At 39.6% G+C, this 23378-nt stretch overlaps 1 protein-coding gene across 1 annotated transcript in view; it reads right to left on the bottom strand.

Moving 5' to 3' along the window:
- The window catches only part of ADGRG4 (adhesion G protein-coupled receptor G4), a 91175-nt gene extending 70568 nt beyond the window's left edge, over positions 1-20607 (bottom strand). Inside the window, exons 1-2 of the mRNA XM_017659086.3 lie at positions 20538-20607; positions 8382-8996 (exon numbers count right to left, since the gene is read on the bottom strand). Coding sequence (XP_017514575.3) covers positions 8382-8996; positions 20538-20607 — 685 coding nt within the window. The remainder of the gene's footprint in view (positions 1-8381; positions 8997-20537) is intronic.
- Between the last annotated feature and the right edge of the window lie 2771 nt (positions 20608-23378).

The following is a 23378-nucleotide window of genomic DNA, read 5'->3' as shown; positions in this document are numbered from 1 at the left end:
CACTCATATCCCAAATAAAGGCAATCCAATCAAATGTCAATCGCTTTTTAACCAAGATCCATAGGAATTAAAGATTCTTTCAACTCCAAGTCTTGCAATTAATTACAATGTGTTAGCAAACATGATACATGCTCATGGTTAATTCATACAGAAAAAGAATTTGACAAAATCCCACATAATAAAATTTTTTAGCTAGTTAGGACCAGAGAATATTTATATTAACTTGACAAAGAACATCACCAGGAGACCTACAGCTAAAATCAACCACAACATTCAGTGAAAGCCTGCATGTCTTCCTGCTAAGATTGGGAACTAGGCAAGGGTGGGTGTCCCCTCTCCCCAGTCAGATGCAACATAGCACTGGGAGTCAGAGGCACTCCAGGAAGGAAAGAAAAAGAAAGAAAAGGCACTGCAGATTCTGTGATTGTCTATGTAGAAAATTCCAAGGAATAGAAAACAAACAAAAGTGAGTTCAGAAAGGTTGCAGGATACAAAGTTAAAACTAAACAAAGAGTTCGTAACACCAAGAGCATGATCTACAAAAATTGATAAACTGGACTTAATCAAAACTAAAAGCTTTTGCTCCATAAAAGCCCACAGGAAAAGGATTTTTAAAAAGCAATCTACAGGCTAGGGGAATATTTGTAAAATATGTGTCCGACAAAGGGCTAGAATATAGAATATATAAAGAATGCTCAAGACTCAGCTGTAAAAAAAATCCAATTTTAAAAAATGGGCAAAAGACATGAATAGACAGGTCACCGAAGAGAATATAGAGATGGCGAATAATCACGGCCAAAGATGTTCAACATCATTAGGCATCAGGGAAATACAAATTAAAACCACAATGAACATCATTACATGTACCAGAATGACTAAAATAAAAGAGAGTGACAACAGCAAATGCCGGCAAGGATGCAGAGAAACTGGATCACTCAGACATTGTCAATGAGGTATTTAAAACACTACAGCTGTTTTGGAAAATAGCCTAACAGTTTCATACAAAACTGAATGTGCAACTACCACATGGCTCAGCAATTACAGTCCTAGGCATTTATCCCAGATAAATGAAAACCATGTTCACACAGAAACCTGTACACAGAGCTTCATAGAGGGAGGGTTTCCTCAGTAATAGTAAAAAATTGGTAGGGGTCTAGATGTCTTTAACAAGTGAATGGCTGTATGAACTATGGTACCCCCCCTACCATGGAATGCTACTCAGCAACAGAAAGGAACAAACTATGAATGCACACAACCACTTGGATGGGTCTCCAGAGAATGACACTCAGTGGAAAAAAAGTCAATCCCAAAAAGTTACATCCTACTGTATTACTCCATGTATTAATGTTTTAGAAATGACAAAATTTTAGAAAAAGAGGACAAGATTAGTGGTTGTCAAGGGCTAGGGATGTGGGGAGCAGAGGAGGGTGGGAGAAAAGGGCCAGAGAGAGGTGGATATGTTGATAAGGGGTGGGGCATGAGGGAGCCTTGTGGTGCTGAAGCTTGAAGTGCTCAGTATTGTAACGGTGTGGCAGATACACAAACCTACACAGGTAGTAGAATTGTATAGAACTTAATACACACACAAAAATGAGTACAACCAGAGAAATCTGAGTAAGATTGGTGGGCTGTATCAATGTCAATATTCTGGTTGTTGTACAATAGCTTTGCAAAATGTTACTGTTGGGGGAAATTGTACAAGGGGGTCTCAGGTGCATGTGAATACATAATTATCTCAATAAAAATCTAATTTAAAAAGCAAATGCAGGTAGTTGAGCAACAACTGAATGTCCCATTCATACTGGAGGGACCATAGAAACCACGGAGTCTGGCCTCCATCTTTGAAAGGTTTGCAAACATGCTTTGCCACATTCATTCTGTTCCCATTTGTGAACAAGCCATCATTCGCACAAATGATTTGCATGAGCTTTGTTGTCTCTGTATTTTAAAGTGGGGATAATCCATGCTAATTCACAGTGGCCTGTGGGCTTAATTGCCATTTGCTCCTTCACTCTGGACAAAATTGTATTATTGTAATCATTGGAAGCTGGAGAACTGAGGTATAGAGTAGCTGAATATTTATGAGGCATCTTGTTGCAGATGTACCTGCCAACAGAATATTAAGTAGAACATTTATTTGCTAAGGTACCAAATTCTGCCTGCGATTTGGGTATATCACCTCATATTAAATCTTTGTGTTTTTCTAGCTCACATGTCGCATCTGGTTTTTCTTTCAATCACGACTTCTGTAACTGTAATTCAGGGTGTGTTTATTAGATTTGTGAGAGATAATAGTGACCAGAAACTGCCACACACAGATCTGCCTGTGGGGTAGAAAAAAATATGAAATGAGTATCTTTAAGCTGATGAAAAAAAAATTTTTTCAAAATGGTGTCTGTTCAGTTTCCAGGCAAGGACATGAAATAAGAATTCTGTGATAGGGAGAGAGACAGGCTACAGCTTCCATCTCTGAATCTATAGGAGAAAGTCACCCTGTGCAGGAGAATACAAATAAGGTTTGAGTGAACTCCAAACAGCTCCTGCTTATCTCCCATGATGAAAAACGAGGATAGCACAGAGAACTGATATACAAGGGCAGAATCAAATTGCCTTTCAGTGAGTAGAGCCCATCACTATGGAACTTTCCTTATCAGAACTGGTAATTGCTTAGAGAGCTTAATAGCAGGCCAAACAAATGCCTTAGAAAGTACATAAACTATACAATCATTCTCTGCATATTTCAAGAATGGTTAGTTCATAAAATAATTCAAGGCAACAGGAGCATTAGATCAATTAATAAATCTTCACAAATCAGTAGATCCACAAATACCAGGACCCTACATTTTAATACAGTGTAGATTTCCTAGGATGGACTTGGTTCATACTATTTCATTCTTTTCAAAGAGGAGATTTCTCAAATGCATAACTAAGAGTAATTTAATCTGCACACCTTTAGGAAGACTCTTTGTCTTCATACATTCACAAGCCAGAACAAATCCTGTGTTGGATCATGTGTCTGAGCTGAGGTTTGGAAATTACATTCAACGTAGAGAGAGAGGAATTTTAGCTCGTGATCAGTCCCTAAATGGACACTTCAAGAAATTCCTGCCACCATCCGTTCCTTTTAAAAATTCCATAGACTTTTGTCACAGCTAAAAGCTAGAAACAACTTAAAAGTTCTGCAAAAAGAGCTCATTGAAGAAATTATAGCATATCCCTAATCAGCATTTGCTCCCAATCAGATAGCTCTGTATTTTCTGATATGGAAATATCTCCAAAATATATCACTAAACAAGAAAAGAACGTACAGAAGACTATGCGTGTAATGATAATGCCAATTGTGAAAAAGAGAAACAGAGAATATTTACATGTAAACCCAGATTTTCCGTTGTATCTGCATGGACATAGGAAATTGTTAACAATCATTAACTTTCAGGGAGGAGCATTTGGCGAAAGTGGATTGAAGAAAAAGGACTTACTTTTAATTTCTATCTCTATGCAGTGTTTGGATTTTTACCATGCATAGCTACTACTTTTACTTTAAAAAATAAATCCATTTTCAACGAATAGTTAAATTAATGAAATAACTAGTAAAAGTGGTATGCCAATTTGAAATGTTAAAGCCCATATACTTTTCCCCTGAAATTCTACTTTTAGCTATGAACCCTTATGAAATTCCAGCCCACGTGTACCAAGAGGTATGTACAAGGAAATTTATAACAGCATTATTTCTAACTGTGAAAACTTGGAGGCAACTTAAAGCCCACCCATGCTCAGTTAAATAAATGATATGTAATGGATATACATGCAGCCCTAAAAATGGATAAGGTAGATGTAAAGGTACTAATGTGTCCATGTTAATACTAACTTAAAATACATCAAATTGTAGAACAATATGTATATATGTATATATTCTTCTTCTCTTTTTAAACTATATACACCCATACACACCTATGCACATGTGCACACACACTTATAATAAATCCATAGGAAAAAAGCTAAAAGAATAGATACCTCTGTGGAGAGGATGTAGGGTACGTTTTACCTTATACCTGATATACTTTGTGTTGTTTGACTTTATTTCATTCACAACTGCAATGTATTGTCTTTGTAATTTTTAAAAATAAAAAAGGAGGCTTAAAAATGACTCTAAAACTAAATTACTAATAACTAGCAACTTTGTGTTATTATTCTTTATCGCCATGCTGTTTAAGTATTCCAGAGATATCTCTGGCTATAGTGAATAGTTCTTTATTGAACCCAGGTAGGGTTCATGGTTGTCAGCAAATGTTCCCCCAAAGCCTTGTTCTCATGAATATATAAATATATACATATATAATTTATGTGTAAATAGATTTACTGAGATTTGCAACCTAGCAATGTGCTCATTAAAATTTATTTCTTAAAGGTCAGAATCTTTCTATGGATCATAAATACCAATTTATCAGGCAAAAGCTGAAGCTAGACACTTTGTAATTATTCCTATTTATTCATATAATTGCCCCCTTTTGCCCAGTGTCATCTGACGAAGACAGAGGTAGACGAAATCCTGTGGTGTTACAGCTCCTTCAGTGGTGAGCAGGCAGTGACTGCAGCTTGCAGCCTAATTCCCCAGATAGGTCTTTAGCACCAGCAATTCCCTTCAAAGGAAGCTTCTCAGACAGTGGTTCGTAGTCTTTGGGGGACCACAGATTCCCCTGAGGTAGTCCTGCATGTTGTGGGAGTGAAAAGAGCACGAACTTTGCAACTGGACAAATCTTTGTTCAAATCCCTGCTCCACTACTGGGTGGGTGACCTTAAAGGACTTACCTTTCTGAGCCTCTTTCCTCATCTGTAAAATGCCCTGCACGTGGCAAGAAGTTAGAAAAAGGCAACAATTTCATATTCCTTTAGAATATGATGGAAACTGTAGACTCTGTTCTCAGAAAAAATTCCACCTTGCATTTTTAGAATGTTGCATACAGTTTCAAGAGCTTTGCCCACACATCAAGGCTATTCTGGACCTCACGTTAGGAACCCCTGGTCTAAGGGGGTTGGAAAGAACATTTGAAGACACCTAAATAGTAGAAATAACATTTTCTATTCCTTTTGCAGGTTGACATTTTAGGTTGTGTTTTCTTTTGCTTATCTGCTGTGTTGCGTTATTTGTGTATTATGCCCACCAAGACTTAACCAGACCAAGAGGATAGATTACACATTAGAAAGTATACAAGAGAGCAAAATAAATGAGAGCTGTCTGGCACTTTAACACATCAGTAGCAATTTACCAGCGAAGTGGTGGGAAAGGCCAGGGCAATTCACTAGCCGGATTAGTGTTTCAAAGACCACTGCTAAGCATATGGATTTAATAGAGCCTTACTTCCAGTTCCTTAGATCAAAGATAAAGTTACTTTAAACTGCTTTGGGTGAGCTGCTCAGGCTTATCCTACTAGTCCCTAGCTCAGTTTTGTAATCAGAGCTAGCTAGGACTATTCTCTTTTATTTTCAAGGCTTCAGAAAAGAAAAAAGCCAAATGCCTTCAGGTAGTAGCTCAACGGAATTGCTTTCCTGTTCCTTTGCATTAGTCTGATTCCAAAGAAACACAGAAACCCCCTGGAATGTGCCTCTGCCATTAACTCAAACAGCATCCAGACCATTGGTGAAAACATATCTCTGCAGTCTGTGAAAGGCCTAATAGGCATGGATCTAGCCCCTATTCCCTTGCTACCTCTCCAACTCTGTAAGAACAGTAAATAATACACCTTTAAGAATAAGTGAACATTTCAGGGAGTGAGAAAAAATCCTATCTCAATGCTGTTATCACACACTTTATCCACACTTTCGGACTGCTGCTGTTGATGGTGGAAAAGACTGGATGTGAGGGGAGAGTGAGGCTGTACAGAGAAAAGCAACCCTGTATTTCCTCCTAAAACTGAAAAGAAGGGAAAAATACATGTGTAACTCCAAAAAGCCAGTTTTCTTGCAAGAACTCCACTCCAGAGACTTCTCCAACATCATCACTGCTCTCAAAAGAAAAATGAATTGGTTCATAAATACCAGGAAACAGGGCTCTTTGGTTAAGCGGCTGATTCTTGGGCTGAGTGGGGAAAGTACAGGATGAGCCTGTAACATTGTGTTGTGCTAGAAAGTAAGGAAGTGCTCAAAAAAAAAAAGACAGGATAAGGGGTTAACATCAAAAATATATAAAAAACTCAGATACCTCAGATAATATTATTATAAAATATGTAAATTACCTCAACACCCAAAAAACAAATAACCCAATTAAAAGATGGACAGAGGACCTGAACAGACACTTCTCCAAAGAAGAAACGTGGATGGTCAGCAGACACATGAAAAGATGCTCCACATGGCTGATTATCAGGGAAATGCAAATTAAAACCACAATGAGATATCACCTCACACCAGTAAGGATGGCCACCTTCCAAAACGCAAACAACAACAAATGCTGGCGAGGATGTGGAGAAAGGGGAACCCTCCCACACTGCTGGTGGGAATGTAAATTAGTTCAACCATCGTGGAAAGCAGTATGGAGGTTCCTCAAAAAACTAAAAATAGAAATACCATTAGACCCAGGAATTCCACTCCTAGGAATTTACCCAAAGGAAGCAAGATCCCAGATTCAAAAAGACATATGCATCCCTATGTTTATCGCAGCTCTATTTACGATAGCCAAGAAATGGAAGCAACCTAAGTGTCCATCAGTAGATGAATGGATAAAGAAGATATGGTACATATACACAATGGAATATTATTCAGCCATAAGAAGAAAACAAATCCTACCATTTGCAACAACATGGATGGAGCTAGAGGGTATTATGCTCAGTGACATAAGACAGGGGGAGAGAGACAAATACCAAATGATTTCACTCATTTGTGGAATATAAAAATAAAGCAAAACAGAAGGAACAGAATAGCAGTGGACTCATAGATACTGAGAAGGGACTAGTGGTTACTAAAAGGAATGGGTTGGGGAGGGTGGGGGAAAGGGAAAAGGGGATTAAGGGGCACTATAATTCACAATCACAATATAGGTAGGTCACTGGGATGGTAGTACAGCATGGAGAATACAACTAATGACTTTGTAACGTCTTAGTACATGATAGACAGTGACTGCAGTGGAGCAGGTGAGGACTTGATAATATGGGTGAAAGTTGAACCACTGTGTTGTATATTTGAAAACATCATAAGATTGTATATCAATGATACTTTAATAAAAAATGCCCTTAAAAATGCAGAAATGTGTCAAAAGGATATGAGAGCCAGACTGAAGGACTCCCACTTGCCAAATCTGGGCCAATTTGAACATCAAAATAAACCACAGCAACAGATTGTAGCCCATTGAATAAAATAAGAATTAATGAGTTCCTGCTGATACAAACACATAAACAACTGAAGGAATAAGTAAGTCAATGTGTGAGAACACTTTTCCTTACAATAGGATACTAAAAATAAATGTAGAAAAATGATGGAGTTTTAAAAATCATTTTGCAACCACCATAGTAACTGGATCATAGACTGAGGCAAGACTCATCAATAGATGTAAAACTATTGGTGAAAGTTTGACAAGAACAAGATATTTACAGAGCCTCCAAATATCTCCCCCCAAATAACTTATTAATTACAATGGAGAAATATAGTAACTTTATAGTGGAGAACCAAGCAATTATCATCAGAACCAAGCGATCAAAGTTGTCATCACCAGTGATGGGACAAATTGGCATCATGAAAGACGAGGAAAGACTAAGGATCTGTTCCGGATTAGAATCTAAAGAGACTTAACTAAATGCAATGTGTGATCCTGAACTGGATCCTGAACCAAACAAAAAGTAGCTATAAAGGAAATTACTAGGATTGGCTAAATCTGAACATGGACTATGAATTAGTATTGTATCAATGTCAAATTTCCTGATTTTGATCATGGTACTACGTAAGAGAATGTCTTTATTCTCAGAAAATACACACTGACAAATTCAGAGGCAACGAGGCATCATGTCTGCAACTGGCTCTCAAATAATTAAGAAAGAAATAATGTGCATGTGCGTGTGTGTACAGGTATGGAGGGAAGCAGAAAGAGAAAGATAAGGTGAATGATAAAACATATGGGGAAAATTTAACAGTCGGTGAATCTGGGAAAAGAATATATAGAAGTTCTTTGTCCTATTCTTGCAATTTTTCTGGTAAGTTTGAAATCATATAAAAATAAAAGACAAAGGAAAATAGTATTTGCTCTGCATTAAAAAGCAGACGACAACACTGTAGCAACCTTGGGCCCCTCTGGGGAAGACAGGGCTTTGGCCCAGGAGTAGGTTGTTTGGAGCCCTGAGTAGAGTTAGTGCATCCTCACTACCTTTGTTAGGGAGAACAATTCACACGTTACTCACAGCAGCGCAGTCTCATGTCAACAGCCGGAATGACCTTGTTGATGAGCCAAGTATCTTCTTCCCAGCTAACTATATTTCCACTCAAACACTTCATAAACTCCTCCTTTTCCAGGATGTGGTCCCAGAGTTGAAGGTAGTACAAGCTTCCGGTGAAATCTGGCACCACGCTTTTAACCTGGCTGTCCCCATTCTTGAGAAAATGTCCTAGAACCAGAGTCCCATTAGGTGTCAGGTTTTGTGGTTGATCCATCATTACCAGTATCCTTTCTTTATTCAGGAAGAACTCTAACCTGCCCTTCACACCATCCCATATCAAGCATATTGTATGCCACTGTAATGGAGTCAGTTGGTAACGGATATAAAAGGTCTTGCCCAAGTTGTATAGTATTAGCTGCTGATGGTCTCCTGCAAGTCCAAGGTCTATGACTTCTCCACCCAGGAAGGTGTTATTAACAATATAGGAGAAGGCCATCCAATCATTTGATTTGTCATCCACGAATAGCAGGTCAACACACACTGTGAATCGACTGAGTTCAGGAATGGTGCTGGTCAGGGTTACATACATGTCAGCTCTTCCATAGAAATCCAGCCTTTTTCCTTTTAGTGAAAATGCATCTTTCCAAATTTTGGGAAGGGGAAAGAGAAAACAAATGAAATTTTAGTCTCAAAAAAATCAATTTTATCATCTTCATTAGCCATATAGTCAAATCCAGATCATACAATACTATTATGAGTTGATAATGGTTCAAATAAGCCAGATAAGTAGACACAGAAAAATCATCCCTATTTGTCATTGGCATGTGACTTTTTTGGCAGAAGAGTTTCTTCCTCATTATATTTTGCCTGGGCTAATATGAAAAGTTAGCTTAATGCTCCCAGAGCACACACCAGCTGGGCAGTTTGGGGAGGCAATGACAAGTACGTGGCTAAAGGAGGGGAGGAGGCCAAGGAAAAGGCAGCTTGGACTTAAAATTTGGGATACATGATCCTCACTCATATAATCAAAAGGTAACTATTTCTATCTATGTAACTGCCTTACTATATTCATAGTGCAACAGCAATTTGTTTCTCCTTTTCCTTTTCCTGAGCCAAATTACCTGATTTATTCCTTCCCTGGAGACCACTTCTCACTGAAGTCACTGACGGAGCCTGAAGGATGACCAGCTGGACAATAGCGAAGCTCCGGGGCTTCTGTGTACACTCGGGAATGCAGGAAACGGCACTGCCCCGAATGTGTCCCGACTCCCTCTTTCTGTCTCCCCACTAAGGGGGCTGCAGCAGCTTTAAGAGGCTCTAGATGGCCATACACCCAGTTACCATTTGTTCTGGAGTCAGTCTGGGTTGGAATCCCAGCTCTGACACTTATCAGCTGTGTAAGTTTAAGCAAATAACAACCCTCCAGTGCCTCAACACTTGCTTCAGTAAAATGGGGTTCAGGGTTGTATGCATGCTCAACTCCAGGGGCCACTGTTCACATTATAGTCTATGCCAGATAATAGCCCTACCAACTGACCTTACAAGACAATGTATGCAAAGCCCCCTCGAACACCGCTGAAGGGCATGCCCGTTGGGACAGTCTTTTGACAGGCAACATCTATGAAAATTAAAGTTGAGCATGCCCTTTGTTTCATAGAACGCTACAGATACTATCATGATACCACCATCCACTGTTAGAAACCTCACACCCCAGGCCACTAGGCAAATATCTGAGGATTGCTGAACATCAACCTAATTCCAGTCCCAGCACAGCCCAAGACAAACCAAAAAGAGCTTTATGGTAGAACGGAATTCTAACCTCTCTCTGAGTTAGGGGTGTAACCTTGGGCTCTCCCCTCTAAAACTGACAGCCATAACAGCACACTACAGAGGCTGGCAGGATTCCCTGCTTGTGGGAGATGTCCCCAAATGAAAGCTTCTAGAAAACTCTCTACCCTTAGTGTTCTCTCCTTCCATTCCTCCACTGAATATCTTAATATCTTGCAAAAGCAAACGAGTATGTGCCTGTCCACAGACACTCACACATACCTGTGTGTGTGTGTGTACATGTACACGCACATGCACACGTGCACACACACACACCCATGTGCTGGAACTCATCCCATCCACCTCCTAGAGAGCTATTTCTGAACTGTCCGTGGTGGATGAGTAAATGCCTATTTCTGTCCATGGCTTATTTTACCTTATCATCTTTCACGTGGCTAATAAATCAAGAGCTAATCCCACAAGACAGTAATTGCTGTGAAACCCAAGTCTCAATTAGGGTTGGTTAACATGGCTTTTCTGTTCAGCCCTCCAAAATGACGTCAAATACAACATTTAGGAATGGGTTTTATGGTGAGAATAAATCTCCAGGGCTTATTTGTCTCTTAAAAAAGAATGTGTTATAATTTCATATGGTCTCTGAGTATCTGTCCTCTCTGCAATTGACAAGGGACAAGTAACTTACTAAATCAGAAATATAAAAGATGGCCTATTTTTGAAGCACAACTTAAAACAGCAATGAGATATTATTTTTGCCTCTTAGAATAACAACATTTTCTACTGAATATCCAGTAGCAATGAGCCTGTGGGGAAAAAATTCACTTTAATACACTGCTAGTGGGAATACCAATTAGCACAATCTCTCTTTTTTTTGAAGGGCAATTTGCCAGTATCTATGAAAATTTTAATTGTGTATAATTGTGTATGATTTAACCCAGCAGTAGCGTTTCTCTCTATTTATTCTAGACAAATAAACACATATGCAATGATGCAAATACCAGAATACTTATTGCAGCATTGTTTGTAATTGAGAAAAAAAAGAGAAAAATCTGTATATCTATCAATATAAGTGACGAGTTAAGCGATTGCTACCTCTCTACAGTGGTATGGAAATGAACAACATAGATCTATATAGTTACGGAGAGATTTTCAAGGCTAAATATTGTGTGAAATGAAAGTTACATGAGTGCAAATAGAGTATTATTCTATTAAAAAAATAATGGAAAACTGTATGTATTGGCATACACATAGAAAAAAATTTGGCAGAACACACACCAAACAGTGAAGGGTGAGTATCTTTAGGGGTGAGATTTAGGTGGAATTTTACTTTGTTATTTATTTCAGTAATTTTTGTATTTTTTATACAATCATTTTTAATGCATACATACATTTATAATGAGAAAAATCAAGATAGTTGGATGGGTGGATAGACAGATAGATGGATGATAGATAGGTAGACAGATTGATAGAATGAACCACTTGAGGCCGTACTTGAGATTCTGCAGGCAGAGGTAAGTTCTGCTTAGATATGAGCAGAAGTGTGGTGGAGTGGAGTCCAAAATGCCACATCTGAGTCCCAGTTCTGCCCCTTACGAGCTGTGTGGCATGGGCAATCAATGTATGTGAAAGCTTTCAGGGCAGTGTCTGGCCTATAATGAGCACTTTACTTCTCTGTACCCTGTTTCTCAATGGTAAGATGGGAGTAAGAATCACCTACGTCCCAGGACCGCTAGGAAAGATGATGCAGTAATAAACTAACACTTTGGTTAGATACGTGAGCATGTTCATCAGCGGTGAAGCCCCATGCAAATAGCAGCTGCCATGTTTGTCCTTGTCATGGTTAGAAGCCGCTTTTCCCTCCCACAAGCCCTTTTGCACTCTCACACACGCAGGCGCGCCTGCCAAGCTCGGCCGCAGCCTCCAGGCCCCCAAGCAGGGCTCGGAGGGGGCCCGGCTCTGACACGGCAGGACAGGGGCTTGGCCCTTCTGTTTGGCCAGGCAAGCAGCGTTCTCTGCCGGGTCTCTCCAGGGCTTGCTTCAAAGGCCACTTGTGTCTTTGCATACAACTTAAGTACCCATTGCAGATGTCTGCTTGGACACTGCCATCTGTTCCCTGGCAATTTTCAAGTCCAAATTGCATGATTGCTCCCCTAAAGCACGTTCTTTCTTGATTTAGCTCCTCTGTGTCTCTTTGCCTGTAGCCTCTTTTTCCTTTAATTCGAAATTACTTTTATTGTTTTCTCCACTTAAAAAAAGAGGTGCTTTTTCCATTATAAAAGTGATACTTTACATACTTTTTAAAAGAAAAAAATGGAAAGTATTAGAAAGTGAAAAATGAGAACCAAGCCAACAGAGTCCCCCACCCAGAGAAAACCACCATTAATATTTTGGTGTATTTCCTTTGGCTTTTTCTTTCTGTGCCTGGGTCTTGCTTGTTTCTACATGGCTGATGTCATATTGTATGGAAAATTTGGTACCCTGCTTTTCTCACTTAACATTATGACATAAGTGTTTCCCACATTAGGAAAAAGTTACCATAAACCTCATTTGAATGGCAGTATTACAGCCCCAGGAGGACCAGGCACATTTTACTTGTACTGACAAAATTCACATAACATGAAATACACCATTTTAATCATTTTACAGTGTACAATTTCAGTGGCATTTAGTACATTCATGATGGCGTACAACCATCACCACTATCTAGTTCCAGAATATTTTCATCCCCCCAAAAGGAGACCCTGTACCCATCAAACAGTCACTGCCCCCCCCCCAGGCGCTGGCAACCACTAATTGATTTTTGTCTCTGTGGATTTGCATATTCTAGATCTTTTGTATAAATGAAATCATCAGTATGTGACTTTATGTGCCTGGCTTCTTTCACTTAGCATAGTATCTCAAGGTTCACCCATGTTGTAGCATATATCAGTACTGCATTCCTTTCTACGGCTGACTAATCTTCCATTGCATGGATATACCACATTTTGTTTACTGATTCATCTTAATGGATATTTGGGTTGTTTCTACCTTTTAGCTATTATGAACAGTGCTGCTATGAACATTCATGCCATTCATTCTGTTTGAACACATGTTGTCATTTCTTTTGGGTATATACCTAGGAGTAGGTCACACAGTAATTCTAGGTTTATGTTATTGGGTAACTGCCCAACTCTTTTCCACAGTGGCTGCTCCATTTTACATTCCCACCAGCAATGAAGGAGAGTTCCAATTGCTCTACCTCCTCACCAACACTTGTTGCTTTCTGGGTATTTTAATTAGTATTATAAAAGTATTCTAAAAGTAATGGAGTGGTATCTCATTGTTTCGATTTGCATGTCCCTAATGACTAATGACATTGACCACGTTTTCATGTGCATGTTGGCCATTTGCATATCTTCTTTGGAGAAATGTCTATTTGAGCCATTTGCCTACTTTCAAATTGGGTTGTTTGTCTTTTTGTTGTTTAATTGTAAGCGTTCTTTATATATTCTGGATACTACCACCTTATGAGATATATGACCTGCAATATTTTCTCCCATTCTGTAGGCTGTCTTTTCACTTTCTTGATAGTGTTCTTTAATGAACAAAATTTTTAATTTTGCTGATCTATTTTATCTATTTTTTCTTTTGTAGCTTGTTATTTTGGTAGCATCCTAAAAATCTATTGCCAAATTCAAAGTCATGAAGATTTACCTCTCAGCTTTCTTCTAAGAGTTTTATATTTGTAGTTCTTGCATTTAGGTCTTTCATCCATTTTGAGTTAGTTTTTGTATACAGCATGAAGTGGGGGTCCAACTTCATTCCTTAACATGTGTATATGCATATAAACCCAGCACCATTTGTTGAAGAGATTATTATTCCCCATTGAATGATCTTGACATCCTTGTGGAAAATTAATTGACCATACATGGATCGGTTTCTTTCTGGATTCTCAATTCTGCTCCATTAATCTATCTATATCCTTATGTCAATAATACACTGTATTATTATAATAATACATTGTATATACTGTAGCTTTGTAGTAAGCTTTGAAGTCAGGAAGTGTGAGTCCTCCAACTTTGTTCTTTCTCAAGGTTATTATGGTTATTCTGAGCTCCTAGCAACTCCATATGAATTGTAGGATCAGCTTTTTCATAGCTGTAAAAAAGGCCATTGGGATTTTGATAGTTTGCATTGAACCTGTAGATCTCTTTGTGGAATGTTGTCATCTTAACATTAAATGCATGAACATGGAATCCTTTCCATTTATTTAGGTCTTCCTTATTTTCTGAAATGTTTATAGTTGAGTGTAGAAGTCTTTCATCTACTTGGTTAAATTTATTCCTAGGTATTTTATTCTTTTAGATGTGACTGAAAATGAAGTTGTTTTCTTAACTTTATTTCAGATTGTTCAATGCCAGTGCATAGAAACACTACTAATTTTTGTGTGTTGATCTTGTATCCTGCAGCTTTTGCTTTATTTATTAGTTTAAATATCTTTTTATGGATTCTTTAGGATTTTCTATATGTAAGACCATATCCCTGGTGAATAGAGGTAGTTCTATTTTTTCTTTCTAGTTCATATGTCGGTTACTTCTTTTTCTTGCCCAATTGTTCTGGCCAGAACATGCAGTATAATGTTGAATAGAAGTGGTAAAAGTGGGCATTCTGATCTTGATTTTAATCTTAAGGGGGAAGCTTTCAGTTTTTTGCCATTAAGTATGTGGGGTTTTTGTAGATGCCCTATATCAGGTTAAGGACGTTCCCTTCTATTTCTAGTGCTTTGGGTGTTTTTATCATGAAAGGGTGCTGAACTTTGTCAAATGCTTTTTCTACATCAATTGAGATAATTACGTATATTTTCCCCTTCAATCTACTAATGTAGTGTATTAGATTGATTGATTGATTTATATATTGAACCACCTTTGCATTCCTGGGATAAATTCCACTTGGTCAGGGTATATAATCCTCTTAATATGCTGCTGGACTTGATCTGCTAAAATTTTGTTAAGAAATTTTTCATTTATATTCATAAAGGATATATTCATGTAGTTTTCTTTTCTTGTGTTGTCTTTGCCAGCTACCAGTTTTTAAACTCTATAGCTATTGATATAGCAAGAGATTGTGCCCCAGAGCTTTCTCTGGCAGAACCTGGGGGCAGGGAATAAAATCCTTGCCACAGTGGTTATTCAATATGTAATTTTATTTTGCTTTTTGCTAAATTTCAAAGCTGCTTTGTCCGATGATGACATACTGAAGCAATTTTTAAGCAGAATTGAATTCATGGAGCATTGAACAATGCCAGTTTTCCCCAGAATGCTCCAACTTTTGTATTATCTGATTTTTCAGGACAGTGGCCTCACCAGAGTACTGGCCTCTACTGCCAGTTTCCAGTGCCTAGCACAATGGTTGGCATATAGTAGGTCTTTTATAGCTCTTTACTGAACAAATGGGTGTGCCCTTATTAGGGCACTGTGAAGGAGGCTGACAGCCGGGCACAAGGACAGTTCCTAATGCAAAGGTAGCAGGGATGTAGGTAAAGCACCTGGAAAAGAATGAGAAGTTCTGAACTGCAAACTGAACTGGCACCCTACCCTCTGTTTTAGAGAACTTTTGGCAAAAGTTTAGGGGAGAGTTCTATGTCTCTACCAGACCCCCAAAATACTAAATACATTCATTGTAAAAGTCAGCGAGGAGGCTTAGAACTTTAAAAGATAGACAATCCAAATGATTTTTTTTCAGCAAAGTCCCTTTATTTTCATAAAATAATCATCAGATATATTCTGTACTTGCTTTTCTGCCTTCTCTTGGCAAAGTTACTCCTAGAAAGGTTAAAGTGCTTCAAGGGTCAGGGGACTGAGATCCTAAGGGCACTGCTCTGCGCCAACACAGGAGGAGTGGACAAATGCGGCCCGTCCATGGTCGGGCAGTGTGGGCATCACCTGATCATTGTTTATCCCCCATGAGGTGACCTGCTTCCCTCTATTTTACCCAAGATTTCTGATCCAGAGAGCCTGGCTGAGCATCATTGTCTTGATGTATTAGTTTGCTAGGCTGCTGTAACAAAGTACCATGAATTGAGTGGTTTAAATAACAGACGTTAATTGCCTCGCAGTTGCGGAGGCTAGAAGTCTGAGGTCAAAGTGTCAGCAGGGTCGTTTCCTTCTAAGGGCTCTGAAGGAAAAATCTGTTCCATGCCTCTCTTCCAGTTTCTGGTCGCTTACTGGCAATTATTGGTGCTCGGTAGCTTCTGGGACATCTCCCCAATCTCCGCCTCTATCTTCACATGGCCTCCTCTCCTGTGTGTGTGTCTGTGTCCAAATTCCCCCTTTTTATAAGAGTGCCAGTCATGCCGGATTAGGGGCCCACCATACTCCAGTATGACCTCAACTCTACTTAACTAATCACATTGCCAATGACCCTTTTTCCAAATATGATCACATTCTGAGGTGCTAAGCATTAAGGTTTCAACATATGAATTTTGGGAGGACACAATTCAACTCATAATACTGAGTAAGGCTCAAGGCCCAGCTAACCACCTGGCAATACCTCCTATCAGAAGTGGAAGAGGAGGCAGAACAGATTTTGAGTAAGGGGCCCACCAGAGACACTGGCTGTGTTCCTACTGTGAAGAGTCTGGTCACACTGGGGGCGAGCATTCTGCCGAGGGTGCCCCAGGCCTGCCTCAAGCGGGAAGCATCACTCCTTACTCACAAAAAGGGAGGGAGCAGATACTCATTTCCACGGAATATGAGACCTTTATCTGAGCAAGGGGTTTTCTGGCTCTTCGTATCACAAATCCTTGCAATGAATGTTCAGGAGCATTGAAAAACTTTGTAGACCAGGTCCTGGTCTAGCAGAACCTAGGGTTGTCTGAGTAGATAGAATAGATAGATGCTTGATACTGGGGAGCTCCATTACCCACATCGCCATCGCCACCATGTGGACAGCCACAGGGAGAGGGAGTTACTGTCTGCCACCCACTGCCTTCATTTCCCACTAGTCTGGTAAATAATCAACTGATCTTTAGAGAAACCCAATCTGCCATATATGAAGGCATTCAACTTTGAGCCTCCTTTCTGTCACCAGTCACCAGCCACAGAGTTATCCAACACCCTCCCCTTCTCTAGTACCCAGGATGCCAACCACATATGTGGCCTGCCAAGAGCTCTTCTTGGAGTAGGTAACAGAGGCAGAGGAATTACCCCCACATGCGTAATAAGATTGTTCCTTCAACTCTTGGGTGCAAGGCCCATGTCTCACCCAACAAAATGGATGTCCTTACTCGTAAAGCCAAAAGCACCCTGGAAAACTCATTTACTTCACTGAGCACCAACTAGGTGCCAGTGCTGGGGTACAGCTTGTCTTCATATGAGGTCCCTGGCTTTAGCTTATACTCCAGAAAGAAAAGCAATCAATAAACAAGTAAAGAAAAGAATTACAGACTTTGAAGAGTGCTCTGAAAGAAATTAACAGGCTGATGAGCTAGATAATGGGAGGGGCAGGGATGAGGGAAAGGAAATGTCTACGTTAGATAGGAGAGCTAAGGAAGACCTCTCTAAGGAAGAGCCATTTTAGCTTAGTCCTAGGAGATGAAAAAGAGCTAGGGCGACAAAGACGTAGAGTAGTGACCCTGACATGGGCGACAGCATGTGCAAAGGCCTCAAGGTGGGACTGTGCTGGACACGTTCAAGGAATAAGAAGGAAGCCTGTCTATAAATGAAGTGAGCAAGAGGAAGCCTGGTAGGAAATGGGGCCCTGATCCAGGAGACCAGTGCATGCTGTGCTTTTTAGGTCTTATTAAAGAGTTTGGATTGTATTCTAATTGTGATGGAAACGTATCAGCAAGTTTTGAGTAAAAGAGTGACATGATCTAGATGGTGACCTAAGGAAAGCTGGGTGAAGGATATATGGAAATCTCTGTATTTTTTTTGAAACTTTTCTGTAAATCTAAAACTTCAAAATAAAAAGTTAAAAAAATTCTAAGAAAAGGAGTGACATGATCCGACTTCATGCATTAAAGGCTTGCTTTGGCTGCTGTATTCAGAATACGCTTTAGCAGAGCAGGAGTGGAAGCAGGGAGACCAGTTAGGAGGCTGTTGCTGCTTTATTCCTTACCTCCTGCTCCATTCTGCAATGATTCACTTCCTAACCTCAGTCTTCATCCCTTCATCCCTTCTGGTTAGCCCTGCTCTCACCCCTTAAACCTTAAGACAGGCTTGGTCTCCTCTTCCACCAAAGACTTTGGTGTCCCTTGGACCAAGGTGACCCTTGGTATTCTTCCATGAACATGGTTGCGCTCTGCACTCTGGTTCCACCCAGTCAGAGCATCTGAGTCACACTGCCTGAGCTAGGCTTGGCCCTAGCCCTCTCTCCCACAATGGCCCTCACGGTTGGGAGGCTGCTGACTCGTCTGGAGCCTGAAGGGGACTAATCCTTAGTTATACCATTGTTTCAAGGACAGAATCTTTTTTTCCAGGAAGAAAATGATGAATTTCTTGGGACTTGAAAGAAAATTAGACCTAATTGCTTGATAAGGTAAAAGAATCACTGCCTTGGCTCATGGATTTGGGACTCAGTCTAGAAAGCTTTATGACTGCTTTAAAGTGACCCTTCCAGGTTTCAAATCTGCACATCTATCACAATTCTCATTGACCAATGACATTCCTCACAAAACCCATTCTACCCTTCTAGTACCACACACTCATCCACTTTTTCTTCCATGACTACGCTGAAGACTCCTAGATTCTTCTATTCCTTGCCGCTTGACTCCTCACACACACAAAAATTCCACTTAGAGTTTGTGTCACACACCACTACCACCCTATAGGTGTTCAAAATTGTATAATTTCAAAATACATTAATTTATTAAATCAGCAAATATGTACTGAGTGCTTAACCTGTGTGTCAAGATCTGTACTGAATATTTTGGATGAAGAAATGGAGAGAACAGTTTCTTGCCTTTGAGGAAACAGGCAGGGAAAAGCTAAATCAACATCTTAGCAGGTAGTAAAGGCCAGGCAATAGATTCACCCCTGTGCCCCACAGGTCCCATTTCAAGCTCTATTATAAGAAACATGGTTTCCCATCATGCCCTGCACACAGCAGAAAGCCAGGTAGTATTTGTTCTCTTTGGCAATGGAGATGATGATTTGTTTTTTTTCTAGAAGATGAGTTCTCAAATATGAGGGCTGTTCAAATTAAACCCCAGGTCTATTTTATCAGAAATTATTAGTCACTGGCATGTATAACTTTTTTTTTTGAGAGAGCATCTCTCATACTTATTGATCAAATGGTTGTTAACAACAATAAAATTCTGTATAGGGGACTCAATGCTCAATGTACAATCATTGATCCACCCCAAGCCTAATTCTCGTCAGTCTCCAATCTTCTGAAGCATAACGAACAAGTTCTTACATGGTGAACAAGTTCTTACATAGTGAATAAATTCTTACATGGTGAGCAGTACAAGGCCAGTCCTCACAGAAACTTTCAGTTTTGATCACGCATTATGAACTATAAACAATCAGGTCAAATATGAATATTCGTTTGATTTTTATACTTGATTTATATGTGAATCCCACATTTCTCCCTTATTATTATTATTATTTTTTTAATAAAATGCTGAAGTGGTTGGTAGATGCAAGATAAAGGTAGAAAACATAGTTTAGTTCTGTAAGAGCAAATTTAGATGATCAGGTGTGTGCCTGTAGACTAAGTGTTAATCCAAGCTAGATGGCATGTATAACTTTTTAGCTAAAGACTGATGTACTAAATGAGCAGTGTTATTAACTCAATTTACTTAATATGGACAAGATTGCAGTTTTCTAAGACAACCTTTTCCTTAGAACTCCATATTGCCAGCAATTGCAGTTTACTGTCTTAGTCACCTATTTGATGCAGAATAGAAACAAAGACAGAATCCATCTTCCTTCCTGCCAGAGTCTAGGCAAGGTCTGGGCCTCCCCAGAACAGATGCCCATTTGTCACCGTGAATCAGTGACCAACTTTGGGCACACCAGTTTCCCCATCTGTAGTCTATGATTGCTGCCGTATACATATAATGGAGACAGAAAGATATCATAATGCTCCAGGGAGCTTTAAATAAAGCATTGTGCAGCCCCAAAGAAGACCCAAATCTTCTATTAGGTGTGTATTAGCCGACAAACAGCATTTCAGAGTTGCACTGAGAATTGTCAAAGACAACAGTTCAAGCTATTGTCTTCTTGTGGCCAGTTCTCTGTCAGTCATGCATACTCCTGAGTGAATGGATACACTTACTGAAGGTCCAGCTGGTCCTACAGCCAAACAGGCCCAAAGGAAGCCATTGAGATGCAAGCCAACAATTTCAAATGGTTTATTTCTGTATCCTACTATATATAAGACATTGAAAGAGATAATAATAAATTTTCTTACCTGAGAGAAAGATAAAATTTGATAGGAGAATCAATCCATAAAGCCTCTGATATATGATGTGTTCTTTCATTGTCTAAACCTGTGTTCCAAAAGTCAGAAATATGCTCAACTCAGATTCGAAAGGAACATTATCTTAGCGCATGTGACCATACTTCTCCCTCATATTCCATGCAAGGCTTTTTCTTATTGCTTAAAATCAGGTCAGCCAGCCACAATATAGACACTTGCCTGAGTTATGTAGCCTGGCTGAAACCTCACTGATTGATTGATCTGCATATTCATTCAACAGATTTTATTGAGTGCCTACTATGGGCCAGACACTGTTACACACTGGCAATGCAGTGCTGGGAAGACAAGATAGACATACCCGCCCTCATGGGGTAACCCAGAGGAGAAGACAGACATTAAATGCATAATTACACACTGTGATGCATTCAATCTTAATGCACACAACTGCAACCCTACGACCTGCAGTTTTAATGATCCTAAACTTTTGGAAGGAAGCACTTTGCAAGAGACCTTATTGGCCAGCGCAACTCATCAAATCATTTCTATTTGTAAAGCAGATCTGTTTAAAGGAACTTGACTGTCTCATTACGTTCACCCAGCTTCTCTCCTTAAATAATTGTAACTAACACTGCTGATTTGGGAAATACACTGGAAATCCCTCTCTCGCCAACTAACGGTATTAAAACTACAAATCCTATGGAAATGTATTACAGAAGCTTGGTGCAGGGTGCTGATTTTAAATAAAAGGCAGTTCTAAATGACTTACTACTGACGTAGACATTTCTTTTCCTATAGGATAATGCAACATATTGTATTTCTTCCCACTTCTTAGTGGGGTTTAGAGTGAATAGACTCACTTTACATTTAAAGTAACAGAAGCCAATTAGGAAACCAAATGAATCTTGGACTTGCTATGAGCGCCAGCCATTAATACAGTTCTTCATATTTACCAAGTGTTCCACTACCATTCTCATTAGAATAATAAGGGAATTTGTATGACCTGGATGGATTTTCTAAACTACAAGCTTAGAAGTAAGGAGACATCTAAATCTTTTATGACTTGCAAGATGAAATACAGCTTCAATTTACAGTGCTGTAAGAGGACCAGACTGGGAATCCATAACTAGCTGTGAGACCATATTTCTGTTCCTTCATTTCCCTGGGCCTCAGTTTCCTTATCTGTAAAAATGGAGATAATAATCTGCCTATTTCCCAGAGCTGCTACAGAAGAGGATCAAATGAGGTGATATTTCAAAGGCAATTTCAAAGCGTGAAGTTTTATAGAAATAGATCTGATTGCATTGCTATCTACAAAATGGAATTTTCAGCAGCAAACAATCCAATGTGCACCTTTCTTGCATTTCCCCTAAACTTTTATAATTCCAAGGGATGTTTCAGAAACTTACCTGCCACTCAATAACTAAATCATGGGATGTTCACACTACAGAATACTATGCAGCCATTAAAAGGAATAAGGTTAGTCTATGTGTCTGTCAGGCATGAAAAGGTAGTTTGCGAAGGAGGGTGGGGACTGAGGACTTTTCCTTTATACACAATACAATTCTGTACTGCTTGATTTTGTTACAGTTATCATACATTACCTATGTTATTTTCAAACTTGAAGGATAGGAGGAGGGGAGGGAGGGAAGATAAAAAGGAAGCGGACGAGAATGGTGGGAAGACAGAATGGGAATTTAAAAGGTTTCCTTTATACCTCGTACCATTCTGGGCTGTTGGGTTATTTCACAATAAGCATGCATCACTTAAAAATATTTTTTTAATGAAAGAAAGAAGGAAGGAAGAAAAGAAAGAAAGGGTAGAGATTAAAGACTTTTAGTTTATACCTTATACAATTATATGCAATTATATGCTCTTATGGTGAATATTTGTCACTTTATCATTTAAAAAAATTTAAGAAAGTAAAGAAAGAGGGAAGGAAAGAGGAAGATGGGGCAGAAAGCAGGAGGGGGAGAAGGAGGAAGAGAGGCAGACACTCACCTGAGACCAGGACTCTTTTCACTTCCCACCCCCGCGTCACTGTGGGGTCCAGGAGAAGAATTTGTTTACAAATGCCCTGATGAGGTCTCGGAATCCCTACGTTTGATGTGAACCAGAATGATCAAAAAGCAGGAGGCTCATTATCTGCTGGCCGTGCCTCAGTCCCCTTCTTTCCTGGATCAAACCAGCCTCTCTGCTCTCAGCTTTATGGGGCTTATTGACCCGGGCACATCCCCTTTTTCTAGCTTACAGCACGTCATGGGGCTGCTCTTCCAAGTGTGTAATCAGCATGAGCAAAGTTCTCAGGTTATTACATGCCTGCAATAACCCATTAATTTGAAGGCTGTGTCCCAGTTTTCACTAAGGATTATCTTCAGTTGCTAGTTGATTATTGCTTTAATTAAATTGGATATGTTAAATGGGTACTTGCTCCCTTAACTAGAGCTTGGTTCACTTTATTGAGAAAAAGGGGAGGGGGTAGCGTTCAGAACTATGAGCAGAAAGCAGAGGCTATAAGTTTAGTGCATTCACATCTCAGTAAGATGAAGTCAGCTGTTTACTCTCGCTGCAGATCCAGGGTTCAAATCACCTTGAAAACAAATCGATTTGCTGAACTGGTTTTGTGTCATTCTCAAGGGAGGGGTGTAGTTTTGTCCCAGAAGGTGGCCTTAAAGTCCTTTGGGGATGATGGAAATATCATCAAAGCCCATCAAGCATCGAGAGATGATCCCCTCCAGCTTCCCCATCTCAAGATCAGGACCCTGAGATCCAGAGGGTAGAATGACTTGCACAAGGTCAGAGAGCTTATGAGAGGCAGAGCAGGAGCTAGAAGCG

Source organism: Manis javanica, chromosome X (assembly GCF_040802235.1).
Source record: "Manis javanica isolate MJ-LG chromosome X, MJ_LKY, whole genome shotgun sequence".
NCBI classification, from domain to species: Eukaryota; Metazoa; Chordata; class Mammalia; order Pholidota; family Manidae; genus Manis; species Manis javanica.
The sequence above is the reverse complement of the archived record's forward strand: the minus strand, read 5'-3'. Positions and strand labels throughout refer to the sequence as shown.